Below are 13,744 nucleotides of genomic sequence, written 5' to 3'. Positions count from 1 at the left end.
TGCTGGCTCCTGAGCACCTGGTCTGGTTTCTTCTCAGGTAAACCGGAGCACCGCTCTTCTGAAGAGTTTGTCTGCTGAGCGTGAACGGTGGGAAAAAACGAGTGAAACCTTCAAGAACCAGATGTCCACCATCGCCGGGGACTGCCTCCTGTCAGCGGCGTTCATTGCTTACGCAGGTTATTTTGACCAGCAGATGCGTCAGAACTTGTTCACTACCTGGTCCCATCACCTACAGCAAGCCAACATCCAGGTAACAACCCGGAGAGAATTTCAAAAACGTGTTGAAGGCATGAGCCGCGTTGATGTTAGTCAACTCTCAGAGGCTCTGCGTGAGGGTGGCCCTGTCCTCATGTGGAGCAGGGAGTGACCGCCCTCACCTTTCAGTTCCGCACCGACATCGCAAGGACCGAGTACCTCTCCAACGCCGACGAGCGCCTCCGCTGGCAGGCCAGCTCGCTGCCTGCAGACGACTTGTGCACGGAAAATGCAATCATGCTGAAACGGTTCAACAGGTGCGTGCTCACTGGCCCACAGGAAGGCAGGTGGTTGAAGAGATGAGGAAATTGGGTGCCGGGACTGCCTGGTTAGTGCCAGCCCTGGGGGTGGGGTAGGCGTTTTTGCATCTCAGTTGTCTGAACTGTTCTACAGTAAACGTTGCTGGTGTAGCTTCAGTTGGCAGGGATGTGTGCTGGAGGGACGTTCTTAACATACCCTGAGAGGGAGCTGGTGTCCTCAGTGGCTGCACGCTGGCTTCCCACAGGCAAGGTCCTAGGTTCAATCTCTGGCCCCGGGACCTCAAGAGAAAAAAAAAAAGAACTGGAGATATTCAGCCAGGCAGTAAAGGGGAAGCTGCCTCTGTTGTCCTTTCTAAGGTGGGGGTTAGAAATGGAATGTGGCCATGTGAGGGTGGACTGGATGCTGACTTGAGGGCCCCCTCGGGGCCAGGCCCCCTAAACGTCCCTGAGTGTTCTGAGGATGCCCTGGGATGTAGATTTCTTTTGAACCTCACCTAATGATCTTGAAACCTTCATCTAACCTTTATCGAGCCCTTACTGTGTGTCACTGTCCTAGGGACACAAAAAATGATGCCTCTGCCAATTGTCTTCTGAATTTTTTTTAAAGATTTATTTATTTACTTCTCTCCCCTTCCCCCTACCGCCCCGGTTGTCTGTTCTCTATTTGCTGTGTCTTCGTCTTTGTCCGCTCCTGTTGTTGTCAGCAGCACAGGAATCTGCATTTTTTTGTTGTGTTAGCTCTCCGCGTGGGCGGCGCCATTCCTTTTTGCGCTGGGCAGCTCTCCTTACGGGGTGCACTCCTTGTGTGTGGGGCTCCCCTACGTGGGGACACCCCTGCGTGGCATAGCACTTTTTGCACACATCAGCACTGCACCTGGGCCAGCTCCACATGGGTCAAGGAGGCCCAGGGTTTGAACCGCGGACCTCCATGTGGTAAACGGACACTCTAACCACTGGGCCAGGTTCGCTTCCCTGTCCTCTGAATGTTATGGGCTCTCTCTCCCGGGTGGCCCAGTGTCTCTCGCCAGCTGGTGCTAACAAGATCATTGATCCATCAGTGCAGGGGTTGACTTGTCTAATTGACCCTGGAGTTTAGCCAGTGATAGCCTGGCACGCATGCCAGGGGTTGGATACAAGCACATTTACCAGGTTGAAGCTTGCACTGAAGCAGGAGAAAGGAAACCAGGGGTCTCATTAAAGAGCCAGTCGATGGGTTGCTGGGCATGCATATGGTGGGAGCCGTGTGTGTGACGCCATCAGTGCCAAGTGCTCAGGCAGGGTGGGACGAGAGGGTGCAGCTGCCAATGGGGAGGGCATGCAGACACATTCGTCACACGCACACGCAGGTCTGCAGTGTACAGACTTCTCTGAAGATGCACCAGAAACAAAACTGACAGTAGGTATGGGATGGAGGAATTGGGTTACTGAGGGAAGTCAGTGGAAGTGCTTTAACCAGTTGCGCTTTTGCATCTTGAGGATTTTGTTCAAGCGTGTGTGTTACTTTTTTTGTAATCAGTTCTGTGACCCCTCTGTGTGGTTCTCATCTGTAAAGTGGATTTGAGAATAGCCCCTCTCGGTATTGAGAGGACTGAGGTAAGAAGCTGTCCGCAGCGTGCCCAGGGTTCTTGGGAAAGTGAACTGCAGGTGGCGGCTGCTGGCAGCTTTGGTGCTATCACCTGCTTCCCAGGAGTTCCTGGTCTAGAAAGGTGAAGTTGGAGTTCAGACAGGAGCAAGTGCAGGTGCCCTAAGGGTGAGAATGTCTATGCCAGAGAGAAAAGGGTTTTAACTTCGCCTGTACTCTGTCCTTACAGTAGTTCTTGAGAAAGACGATCCAGTTGTAATGTTAAGTGTCTAAGGCCCGTTTGTCTTCATTTGTGACTCTGGAGATCCCTGGCTGGTGGCGAGAGCCATGGCCACGGGTCGCAGGCTCTTCCCCTGTGTTCTCGTGCTGCTCCTGGGTTTTTTTGTTTGTTTGTTTGTTTTAAGATTTATTTATTTCTCTTTCTCTCCCCTCCCCCACCCCAGTTGTCTGTTCTCTGTGTCTATTTGCTGCATCTTCTTTGTCTGCTTCTGTTGTTGTCAGCAGCAGAGGAATCCCTGTTTCTTTTTGTTGCGTCTTCTTGCTGTGTCAGCTCTCCTTGTGGGCGGCGCCATTCCTGGGCAGGCTGCACTTTCTTTCGCGCTGGGCGGCTCTCCTTATGGGGCACACTCCTTGCATGTGGGGCTCCCCTACTCTGGGACACCCCTGCGTGGCAGGGCACTCCTTGCACGCATCAGCACTGCGCGTGGGCCAGCTCCACACGGGTCAAGGAGGCCCAGGGTTTGAACCGCGGACCTCCCATGTGGTAGACGGACGCCCTAACCACTGGGCCAAGTCCGCTTCCTGCTCCTGGGGTTTTCACTCCTCCACGCCTCCTCCTTAGGTACCCGCTGATCATCGACCCCTCTGGTCAGGCCACGGAGTTCATCATGAACGAGTACAAGGACCGCAAGATCACGCGCACCAGCTTCCTGGACGACGCCTTCAGAAAGAACCTGGAGAGCGCCCTGCGATTCGGGAACCCTCTTCTTGTCCAGGTTCGTGTCCTCGTTTGAATTCTTCAGACCCTGCTTGTGGAGTGAATTCTTTTTAGAGCTATGCATAACTTTTCTTAAAAACCATTGGCGTGAAGTAAAGCTAATTTCCGCAATGCAAACACTGCTAGCCTTTGAGATTCAGGGCAAGAGTGGAGCTACATAGTCGTCTTGTGAATGGTCTTTAGTCCAGCAGAAGCCCCTGTGGACTAGAATTCTGTTAGAAAGTCAGGGTCAGCGCTGTCCCGTAGCTCTTTCCGGTGACGGCAGTCCAGTGATGTCACCCAGGATGGCAGCTGCCATGGGCAAGTGCAACTGAGGAAGCACGCTTTCTTCTTAATCAGTTTAAAAAGTAGCCACTGGTGGCTCCCGGCAGCTGTGTTTGCCAGCGCAGGTCTCGGCGGTGCGGGCAGCTTCAGGAGGGAGATGTTGGCCTGGAGGAGGGCAGCATTGGGAAACCGTCAGCGTGAAGTGGAGGCTGTGGTGCCTCGCGCTGAGCTGCTTGCGTGTGTGCGCAGGACGTGGAAAGCTACGATCCTGTTCTGAATCCGGTGCTGAACCGGGAAGTCCGGCGAACGGGAGGCAGAGTGCTGATCACGCTCGGTGACCAGGATATAGACTTGTCGCCGTCCTTCGTCATCTTCCTGTCCACCAGAGACCCAACCGTAAGGAGCGAGCCTCTCCCTGTGTGGCCGTGTGACAGCACGTGGCTTTCAGCTGCAGTGGCGCGGCAGGCTGTCCTGTTGCCTGTCTTGGCAGGTCGAGTTCCCGCCGGACCTCTGTTCCCGGGTCACTTTCGTGAACTTCACGGTCACCCGCAGCAGTTTACAGAGCCAGTGTCTGAATGAGGTGCTTAAGGCAGAGCGGCCCGATGTGGACGAGAAGCGCTCCGATCTTCTTAAGCTTCAAGGTCTGTTCCTGGATCTTGGTTCTAGATTCTCCTGCTGGCGGGGGCTGAGCTTTCAGGGACTCCGCTGTCGCTGTTTGTGTGAGACACTTGGGAGAGCGCTCCCCTTAAGAAGGTGTAGGTGTTAGAGCAAACTGAATTCTTTAATACGCTTTAGGGGAGTTTCAGCTACGTCTCCGTCAGCTAGAAAAATCTCTGCTGCAAGCTCTGAACGAGGTGAAAGGACGCATTCTGGACGACGACACCATCATAACGACGCTGGAGAACCTCAAGAGGGAGGCTGCCGAGGTGACGAGGAAAGTGGAGGAGACAGACATCGTCATGCAGGAGGTGGAGACGGTGTCGCAGCAGTACCTCCCGCTCTCCACTGCCTGCAGCAGCATTTACTTCACCATGGAGTCTCTGAAGCAGGTGAGGGTGTGGCGCGGCCCCAGTAGCACGCGGACGCGGAGCGGCCTGTGCAGCCCTCCTGACGCTGCTCTCACTCGCTCCTCAGATCCACTTCCTGTACCAGTACTCCCTGCAGTTCTTCCTGGACATCTACCATAACGTCCTGTACGAGAACCCCAACCTCAAGGGCATCACTGACCACACGCAGCGCCTCTCCGTCATCACCAAGGACCTCTTCCAGGTAAGCCCGGCCGCCCTCTGCGGGAGGCAGCCCCTGGAGGCGCTCGGGCAGCGTTGCTCTCCCTTGCGCTCGTCCACAGGTGGCGTTCAATCGGGTGGCACGGGGCATGCTGCACCAGGACCACATCACCTTCGCTATGCTGCTGGCCAGGATCAAGCTGAAGGGCACCGTCGGGTAGGGCCTCCCCTGCTGACCGCTGTCCACCACGGGCGACTTCCCTTCCCGGGAATCATCACCCTCACTTTCGGTGACTTGGCTGACCCACTGTGCCTCTCACAGGGAGCCCACTTACGATGCTGAATTCCAGCACTTCCTGAGAGGAAAGGAAATTGTCCTGAGCGCCGGCTCCACCCCGACGATCCAGGGCCTGACGGTGGAGCAGGCGGAGGCGGTGGTGAGGCTGAGCTGTCTTCCTGCCTTTAAGGACCTGATCGCAAAGGTCCAGGCGGATGAGGTGAGCGTCCGATGAGACATGGGAGACGGGCAATGAGGAAGCGTGTGTCATGGGAAGCTCTTGGCTCAGACGCTCGAGCCATCGCCTCAGCTCCTCGTGCCCACAAGCCTGGCCCCAGGGGTTGACTCTCTCAGTGTTGTCTTCACAGCAATTCGGCATCTGGTTAGACAGCAGCTCCCCAGAGCAGACCGTGCCTTATCTGTGGAGTGAGGACACACCTGCAAGTGAGTCCTCATTGGGGCCTTCTCCGTTTTGCTTTTATTTTGGACCGCAGTTAGTGTTTGCTGCTTGAAGGACAGCTTCCACCCAAAATGTCAGTGATTCCCCAGAGAAGCATTTCAGACAGCAGTTTGTGGGGTTAGCTTCTGGGGAGGAGTTGGCCTAGAAATGAGAGAGCAAAGGAATTCCTGTACCAGCTCCAACTCCTGCTTGGCAGCCGAATGGGGAGTCCACAGGAAGCCCTTGCCTCATACGAAGGGGAACTTGGCTTCATGGTGTGGCAGTACTCACGGGCCACGGAGACGAGAGTGTGGGCTGCTGGCATCAGCAGCTGGGGCTGAGCAGCCTCATTCACAGGACTTGTTAAAAACTTGAGGTGTCCTGCAGTGAGCAGGCATTAGCGCACGTGTGTAAAAGTTGGGGAACAGCCCCAAGTGGTGAGACACTGTCCTAGGGGTGTCCAGGGGCTCCTTGAAGACACAGGCGGTAGTGGCGGATGCTCCTCAAGGCCTAGAGAACCAGCCAGGGCGCCACAGCTCCTGAGACCCTGCGAGCCGCATCTTGAGGGCTAGCATGTTGAGCGAGTGCTCATGGGAAGGCAGGGCAGGTGGGGGGAACGCGTGGCACGCCCGTGCGCTCTCCACCCACCGCCCTTTCCGCTGCCTCGTTCCAGCGCCCATCGGGCAGGCTGTCCACCGCCTGCTCCTGATCCAGGCTTTCCGGCCCGACCGCCTCTTGGCCATGGCCCACATGTTTGTGTCCACAAACCTCGGAGAGTCCTTCATGTCCATCATGGAGCAGCCGCTGGACCTGGCGCACATTGTGGGCACGGAGGTAAGGCCTGTCCCGGCCCTGGGCCCTGTCGGGGCAGCGGCCTCCTCCCAGGCCACGCACCTGCCTGCTGCAGACTGCCAAGGCCCAGGAGGAGCACCTCGCTCTAGGCCGCACCTGCTTCAGCTGTGTCTGTTTGCAGGTGAAGCCAAATACTCCTGTCCTCATGTGTTCAGTGCCCGGCTACGACGCTAGCGGTCACGTAGAAGACCTTGCAGCTGAACAGAACACACAGATCACTTCAATTGCAATTGGTAAGCATCACAGGCTGGAGCGCCACAGAATTCGCGTTAGATGTTGAAGGCCAAGTTTGCCACGGCTGACATGACACTTTCTTGTGCCAGGCTCGGCAGAAGGCTTCAATCAAGCAGATAAGGCAATCAATACCGCTGTGAAGTCGGGCAGGTAGTCTGCTCTGTTTTGCCTAAAAAGCCTCAGTCCCCAGGAACCTGCCGGAGGCTTGAGGCATGCTGGGTGCTCTCTCTCTGCACAGGTGGGTGATGCTGAAGAACGTGCATCTGGCTCCAGGGTGGCTGATGCAGCTGGAGAAGAAGCTGCACTCGCTGCAGCCGCACGCCTGCTTCCGGCTCTTTCTCACCATGGAGATTAATCCCAAGGTGTGTGGCCAAAAAGGGTGTAGATTGACCTTGAATCTGGTGTTCGTTTTCTGCTTTACGTCGTGGGGGGAGTGGAGGGTTCTAGCTAAAGCACACGTCACAGCCAGAAGGTAACGGGTTCGTGCTGTCCAGGTGCCGGTGAACCTTCTGCGTGCCGGCCGCATCTTCGTGTTTGAGCCGCCCCCGGGGGTGAAGGCGAACATGCTGCGGACCTTCAGCAGCATTCCCGTCTCTCGCATCTGCAAGGTAAGGCCGCACCCCCGCGCACTCGTGCTGTGCAGACCCCCAGGCCGTCGCCTCGCGGGGTCCAGAGGACAGACGCGCTACTTTGTAGGCACGATGTCCATCCTGGAAATAGTTCATACAGTGACTGGCCACAGGGCTGTGCGGGTTAGGTTCCCAGGGGCCAAGAAGGCGTCCCCGGTGGAGCTTTAGCTCGAGCCCAGATTTGCAGCCCAGGAGTGGGCCTCACAGTCCCCTCCCCACAAGCACAGGCCACCGGGGGCTGAGCACTTGGAGGGAGAGGGGCGTGTCAGTTTTGCACCTAATCTGTGTCTTAAATCCACCGTTTTCTAACATTGAGGGATTTTGTCTCCTGTGTAATTTTCTGTTGGCTTAATAATTTCTCTTAGCAATGTCAGTGGGTCACATCTGATGGAGAGTCAGTGTGCTTTTCTCCTAGCCACACGTGTTAGTGTCTAGGTCGGGTTATGGTAACATTACAGCAGTGTGCGGGAAGCTCTTTTATTTTTTTATTTTTTATTTTTTTTAAGATTTATTTTTATTTAATTCCCCTCCCCTCCCCCGGTTGTCTGTTTTCTGTGTCTTTTTGCTGCGTCTTGTTTCTTTGTCTGCTTCTGTTGTCGTCAGCGGCATGGGAAGTGTGGGCGGCGCCATTCCTCGGCAGGCTGCTCCTTCGCGCTGGGCGGCTCTCCTTATGGGTGCACTCCTTGCGCGTGGGGCTCCCCTACGCGGGGGACACCCCTGTGTAGCAGGGCACTCCTTGCGCGCATCAGCACTGCGCACGGGCCAGCTCCACACGGGTCAAGGAGGCCCGGGGCTTGAACCGCGGACCTCCCATGTGGTAGACGGATGCCCTAACCACTGGGCCAAAGTCCGTTTCCCGGGAAGCTCTTTTAAAGTTCGACTGCTGCTGCCCGCTGCCCGCTGAAGAGCTAGAGCAGTGTGCTGCCGCCTGGTGGCTCTGACCTGACTCTCCTTCCCAGTCTCCCAACGAGCGCGCGCGCTTGTACTTCCTGCTGGCCTGGTTCCACGCCATCATCCAAGAGCGCCTTAGATATGCACCCCTGGGCTGGTCAAAGAAGTACGAATTCGGGGAGTCTGACCTGCGGTCAGCCTGTGACACGGTGGACACGTGGCTGGATGACACGGCCAAGGCAAGTGTGGAATGTGTCATTTCAGAAATAGATGCACATTTAGGAAGGAAAAAATCACTTCCAGAGTTAAAGGCTGTGATATAAAGTAACATGCTCAGCTTTCCAGCAACAAGCTGGTGTTTGGCAGTAGCCAGAACACATGTGGGTGTTAGCATGAAGGGAGAAACTCGCATGGAGAGCCAGGGCTTGCGGTGCCTCTGCCACCCTCTGATGCGTGTTCCCCTCTCCCCCACCCCAGGGAAGGCAGAACATCTCGCCAGATAAGATCCCCTGGTCTGCGCTGAAGACCCTGATGGCGCAGTCCATTTACGGCGGGCGGGTGGACAACGAGTTTGACCAGCGTCTGCTCAACACCTTCCTGGAGCGTTTGTTCACGACAAAGAGTTTTGATAGTGAATTTAAGCTGGCTTGCAAGGTCGACGGGCACAAGGATATTCAAATGCCAGATGGCATCAGGTACACAGCCACCTTTTAATCCTCTGTGCTATGTAACACGAGGTGGTTGTGATGTCAGGAAGTGGCTGTGCCCCCCATTGCACGGTCACCAACGGCATTCCCAAATGTGCTGGCTTTTCAGGCGCGAGGAGTTTGTGCAGTGGGTGGAGCTGCTCCCGGACGCCCAGACGCCTTCCTGGCTGGGCCTGCCCAACAACGCCGAGAGGGTGCTCCTCACCACGCAGGGTGGGTACAGCCCCCGCTGGCCTCGGGCTCTCACCCTGTGCAGCCCACCCTGTGTGTCCCAGGGCCTCACCCTTTCCTCCTTGTTCAGACCCCCGCCCCCTGCCCCTGTGTACCCCAGTCCCCACTCCTGGGGTGGGGGAGAAAACAGTCAGCTCTGGGGCATTTACCACAGCGCAGACTCTGTCCTGGGGAAGAGGCGTGACAGAAGTTGAGGTCTAGAAGTTGCATTTAGGTTCCCACTGTACATTCAGAAGTAGCTTCAGTTCTTTTCTTAAAAGAAATGAAAAATAGCTGGTATTAAGTGATCTTATCAGAGTGTGTTTTCAGCATCCTTCTCATCTGTGAGACTTTCGTCCCTTCAAGGGTCCCCACTTGCCAGAAGACAGCTGAGCCAGCGGCATCGCCTGGGGGGTTTGGTAGCACATTCCCAGGCCTGCTGGGGTGGCCAGCTGTCCAGGGGTGCCCTGGAGGCCCAGGACCCTAATCTAGGGTCCTCCCATTGGGGAAACAGTCCCGGGAAAAAAAGGAGCGATCTGCCCACAAGCTCAGGCAGCGAGTTCACAGGCTGTCTCCTCTGCACCGTGGAGGGAGCCTTTAGATAGATCGTTTCTTTGACGGAAGACAACCTAGAACTGCTCGCAAGAGCCTGCTCCCTGCTGGGAGGAGGCAACCGTGACCTCTCCAGGGCTGAGTGCTGCAGAAGCAGACTGGACTTAGGAGGGACCCGGGGGCGTCCCATGCCAGGACACCCAGCAGGGTGCCTTGGCGTGAAAGCGCCTACTCACGGAGGCTGTGGAGGTTGTGGAGGGTGGCAGCCAGCGCTGGCCGTGCCCTGCCCTAACCACGGTGGGGCTGGAGGGTGCCCTGGCCCTGCAGGGTCGTCACAAGCTGCGTTCTGAGAGCAGCTGGGTCCTGAGGTTTGGGGCCAAAGGCCGAGCTCTCCCTCGGTGTGCCGCCATCCAGGAGCCCAGCTCCCGGTGCCCTCAGCCCAGGCCAGTCTGTGCACCCAGGTTGGCATGGGCAGGCATGAGCAGTGGCCGTGAGTCACCAGGACAGCGTGGGGCTGAGCAGGCGGCGGCTCTTCTGAGCCCGTCCTCTCAGCCTCGTGCTGGTAGCACCAGGGAGGGCTGGGCCTCAGGTGAGCGTCCGGGGGCTTGTGGAGGCTTGAGGAGCCAGCTAGTCGGGCTCAGGCTGCTGGTGCATTCCGCAGAGGCATGCACTGGACTTGCTAACAGTTTCTCTTCCGTGTCTGCTGTCTCTTTTTGGTTGGGCCATTTTCTGTGCTTTGAAAATGTGTACTGACTCAGTACCTTCTGGGTCCACGTAGTGATTCCACGGGAGTTTATTCCGTCACATCCTGATTTCCTCTTTGATCTCCTGCCACCCCTTCCCCTTCCACCTGCCCTTGGTGGCTTTGTGGCTTAGGTGTGGACATGATAAGTAAGATGCTGAAGATGCAGATGCTGGAGGATGAGGATGACCTGGCCTACGCAGAGACTGAGAAGAAGGCCAGGACGGATTCCACGTCGGACGGACGCCCTGCCTGGATGAGGACACTGCACACCACTGCGTCCAACTGGCTGCATCTGATCCCCCAGACGCTGGGCCCCCTGAAGCGGACGGTGGAGAACATCAAGGTGGCGGGGCAGGGCCTGGGCTCGCAGGGCCCCCGTTCGCGAGACGGTCTTAGCGAGATGGACCACAGCCCTGAAACGCGCTCTGAGAAAGCGAGTTGACCGTTCTTAAACTAGCTAGAAATAGTCCACAACGTTATCCCTCTCCATGCCCTGGGAACGTGAGCCTTCCGAGGAGCTGGGGGCAGCCGTGCTCCCTCTGGAGAAGGCGGAGGCTCGCAGGGCGGGCTCCCGTGCCCGCAGGTCTTGTCCAGTCACGGCTCAGGTGCACAGGTGACGTGCTCAGGGTCTTGACCAGGGTTGTAAATCAGGGCTCCCTGAGCTGAGTCTTTTTTTTGTATCTTCTCTTTGAACAATTTTAGGATCCTTTGTTCAGATTTTTTGAGAGAGAAGTGAAGATGGGAGCTAAGTTACTTCAGGACGTTCGCCAGGATCTTGCTGATGTTGTTCAAGTGTGTGAAGGAAAGAAGAAACAGACCAACTACTTGCGTACCCTTATAAACGAGCTGGTGAAAGGTACTTCCCAAGCCGAATTTGGGGCTGGGGCTCAGCACTGGGGTGCTGGGGGGTGAGCCCTCAGTGAGCTTTGCCCTGAGGCCCGCTCTCAGCCCCACCCTTGCCCTCGTCTGAGACCAGGACTGGCTCCACTGGAGGGCAGTGGCCGACTTGTTGTGTAGCAGCCCGCAGCGCTTGCCCCCTTGCCAGGCCCAGTGCTTCCTTCTGGGAGTCATGATTGGGAAGGCGCTTTCCCCGAGTGCAGCTCAGGGCCCTTACCCTCGGGGGAGGGAGCTCTTAAGTGCCTCAGAAAGTGCTTTTCTTGAGGCTGTGGGTGAGGGTCTCCTCCCACAACGGGTATGGGACCCTTGCCCAGCAAGGGGCGGAAGTGGATTGTGTGCACAGTAGGCGGCTGGGCCCAGGAGGAGGAGGGCAGGGCACCCAGGCTTTTCCCATCTGCCCCGAGGGCCAGTGTGCGGCCTCGAGCCGGGGCTCTGCTTGGAAGTGACTGGGCTCCTCCAGCGACACGCCGACTGGGCCTCCAGGCTGAGGCTCAGTCCCGGGTGGTGAGGCCGACGCAGGGAGACCTGTCACGTACATGGTCAGCATGCTCTGGGCGCACTGGCGACTGGGCAGGCCTGGCGCGAGCCCAGCTCTCCACGCCCCGCTGCAGGGATCTTGCCCCGGAGCTGGTCCCACTACACGGTGCCGGCCGGCATGACCGTCATCCAGTGGGTGTCCGACTTCAGTGAGAGGATCAAGCAGCTGCAGAACATCTCCCTGGCGGCCGCATCTGGCGGTGCCAAGGAACTCAAGGTACCTCTGGGGGAGGGTTCAGGACACTCGTGCCGGCGCTCGGGCCCCGGGGCCACACGCCTCATGTGGCTGTGCCTCCCCAGAACATCCACGTGTGCCTGGGCGGCCTGTTCGTGCCCGAGGCCTACATCACCGCCACCAGGCAGTACGTGGCCCAGGCCAACAGCTGGTCCCTGGAGGAGCTCTGCCTGGAGGTCAACGTCACCACCGCTCAGGGGGCCGCTCTCGACGCCTGCAGCTTCGGAGTCACAGGTGAGCCAGCGTCTCTGTGGGCCGCCCTGGGGCCTTGGGCACCACCAAGGTGGTCTGTGAGCCCGGGGGTCGTGCCCACGTCAGCCTGGGCATCATGTCCTCCCGGCAGGTCTGAAGCTCCAAGGGGCCACATGTAGCAACAACAAGCTGTCGCTCTCAAACGCCATCTCGACCTTCCTTCCTCTGACCCAGCTTCGCTGGGTCAAGCAGACAAACGCCGAGAGAAAGGCCAATGTGGTGAGAGCTGCTTTGTGGCCAAGGGGGTATCCCGCTCTTCCCAGTAGCCACGGGCCCAGCGCCTCCCCTTTTCTCCACCTGGCCTGGGTAGCACGGGGTCTACTTACAGCTGAAACGCAGGCCCTCATGGGAGGAGCCTCGCTTCCCACTTATGTGAGCTCACTTGTCACCAAAGTCCACCTCCAGCTGTCTCATAAATGAGCAGCAAGCCCCTGGCTTTCTTCCTCACAGGTGACCTTACCTGTCTACCTGAACTTCACCCGAGCAGACCTTATCTTCACGGTGGACTTGGAAATTGCTACAAAGGAAGACCCGCGCAGCTTCTACGAGCGCGGCGTTGCAGTCTTGTGCACAGAGTAAAACTGAAACTTTATAGTTTCTTTTCTGTACTAGTACAATTCAATATTTAACAGTTATTCGTTATTAAAGTGTCTGGAAGGTATGGACTTGTGAAAGCACGGACTTACAGAAAGTACATAGTTGGCTTGAGGCTGGAGGAGACGGAGGGGTGGCTGGAGCAGCGGGCGGTGGCAAGGTGGGAGGATGTGGTTTCAGTGGGTTTCTAGCGTGGCTCGTTTTATGAAATAAAACACTAAGCATGAGCCGGCTCCTGCCTCTTCTGTTCCCCTTTACCCACAGGACGTGGCACAGGCCTTGCTTCGGGTGTCCAGCTGGGAGCCAGCAGGTGTGCTCACCCAGCTACCCAGGGCCCTGCCAGAGCAGAGCGCGGCCTGGCGCTCAGCAGGCGCCTGCGGATGGGGGACCTGGGCAGCCCCTTCATGGAAGGGACGGCACCATCACGGCCAGAAGGGGCCTGGCACACCTTGACCTGCGCAAGTGTGCTCTGGGACTCGCCCTGCCTCCACCCACATGTGTTCCCACAAACCCGGAGGATGCTGGGCAAGGCTGTGAAAAGACCACGGGCCTTGCCTTGGCCTGTGTCCCCGGGCCCCGGGCCCCGGGCAGACCTTGTCCATCTGTTCCAGCAGCTGCTTGGGCAGCGGCTCAGTTCCTGTGCGCTCTGCGAGGGTGGGCTCGGCCCTGGCCCCTCACACCCAGGGTCACCTGGTCTTTGGGGCTGCTGGGGGACATCACGCTGAGCTCAGGTCAGGCAGCCCCCTAACTTTCCACCAGGGCTGCACTTGGAATCCCGGCCTTGGATTGGAATTGGCGCCCGTTTCTGAGTTTTCTCTGAGCCAGTGAGTACGGGCCTGGCCGTCCTGCGCCGAGTGTGCTGAAGGCGGCACGGGGTCTCACTGGGGAGAGCCAGGACATCCCCCGTGAGGTGGCCGCCGCCCTCGCCCTCGGTGGAAACAGGACGGGCCTGTGCCAGAAGGTGCTGCAGAGCGCTCGCGGGTGGCGTGAGCCAGCCCAGGCTGCGCCCCAGAGGTCAAGCAACAGAAAAGCTGCTGCCCCGACACCCGGTCCTTCACAGGGGGCGGGGCTCTGTGCCTCCCCAACAGCGGGGGCTTCCATGCAGACCC

At 57.8% G+C, this 13,744-nt stretch overlaps 1 protein-coding gene across 1 annotated transcript in view; it reads left to right on the top strand.

Moving 5' to 3' along the window:
• Positions 1-12,862, top strand: part of DYNC1H1 (dynein cytoplasmic 1 heavy chain 1) — a 75,758-nt gene extending 62,896 nt beyond the window's left edge. The window contains exons 55-78 of the mRNA XM_012523548.2: positions 38-250; positions 385-512; positions 2,939-3,092; positions 3,608-3,754; positions 3,849-3,999; positions 4,154-4,407; positions 4,493-4,627; positions 4,707-4,801; positions 4,907-5,081; positions 5,230-5,305; positions 5,974-6,134; positions 6,274-6,385; positions 6,476-6,536; positions 6,625-6,748; positions 6,881-6,994; positions 7,975-8,145; positions 8,384-8,601; positions 8,723-8,826; positions 10,252-10,463; positions 10,823-10,976; positions 11,629-11,771; positions 11,855-12,023; positions 12,133-12,260; positions 12,492-12,862. Coding sequence (XP_012379002.2) covers positions 38-250; positions 385-512; positions 2,939-3,092; positions 3,608-3,754; positions 3,849-3,999; positions 4,154-4,407; positions 4,493-4,627; positions 4,707-4,801; positions 4,907-5,081; positions 5,230-5,305; positions 5,974-6,134; positions 6,274-6,385; positions 6,476-6,536; positions 6,625-6,748; positions 6,881-6,994; positions 7,975-8,145; positions 8,384-8,601; positions 8,723-8,826; positions 10,252-10,463; positions 10,823-10,976; positions 11,629-11,771; positions 11,855-12,023; positions 12,133-12,260; positions 12,492-12,620 — 3,528 coding nt within the window. The 3' untranslated portion in view covers positions 12,621-12,862. The remainder of the gene's footprint in view (positions 1-37; positions 251-384; positions 513-2,938; positions 3,093-3,607; positions 3,755-3,848; positions 4,000-4,153; positions 4,408-4,492; positions 4,628-4,706; positions 4,802-4,906; positions 5,082-5,229; positions 5,306-5,973; positions 6,135-6,273; positions 6,386-6,475; positions 6,537-6,624; positions 6,749-6,880; positions 6,995-7,974; positions 8,146-8,383; positions 8,602-8,722; positions 8,827-10,251; positions 10,464-10,822; positions 10,977-11,628; positions 11,772-11,854; positions 12,024-12,132; positions 12,261-12,491) is intronic.
• The last annotated feature ends 882 nt before the right edge of the window (positions 12,863-13,744 follow it).

This window comes from Dasypus novemcinctus, chromosome 3, assembly GCF_030445035.2.
Source record: "Dasypus novemcinctus isolate mDasNov1 chromosome 3, mDasNov1.1.hap2, whole genome shotgun sequence".
In the NCBI taxonomy this organism is placed as follows: Eukaryota; Metazoa; Chordata; class Mammalia; order Cingulata; family Dasypodidae; genus Dasypus; species Dasypus novemcinctus.
Note: the sequence above shows the minus strand (reverse complement) of the source record. Positions and strands in the feature narration are given on the sequence as shown.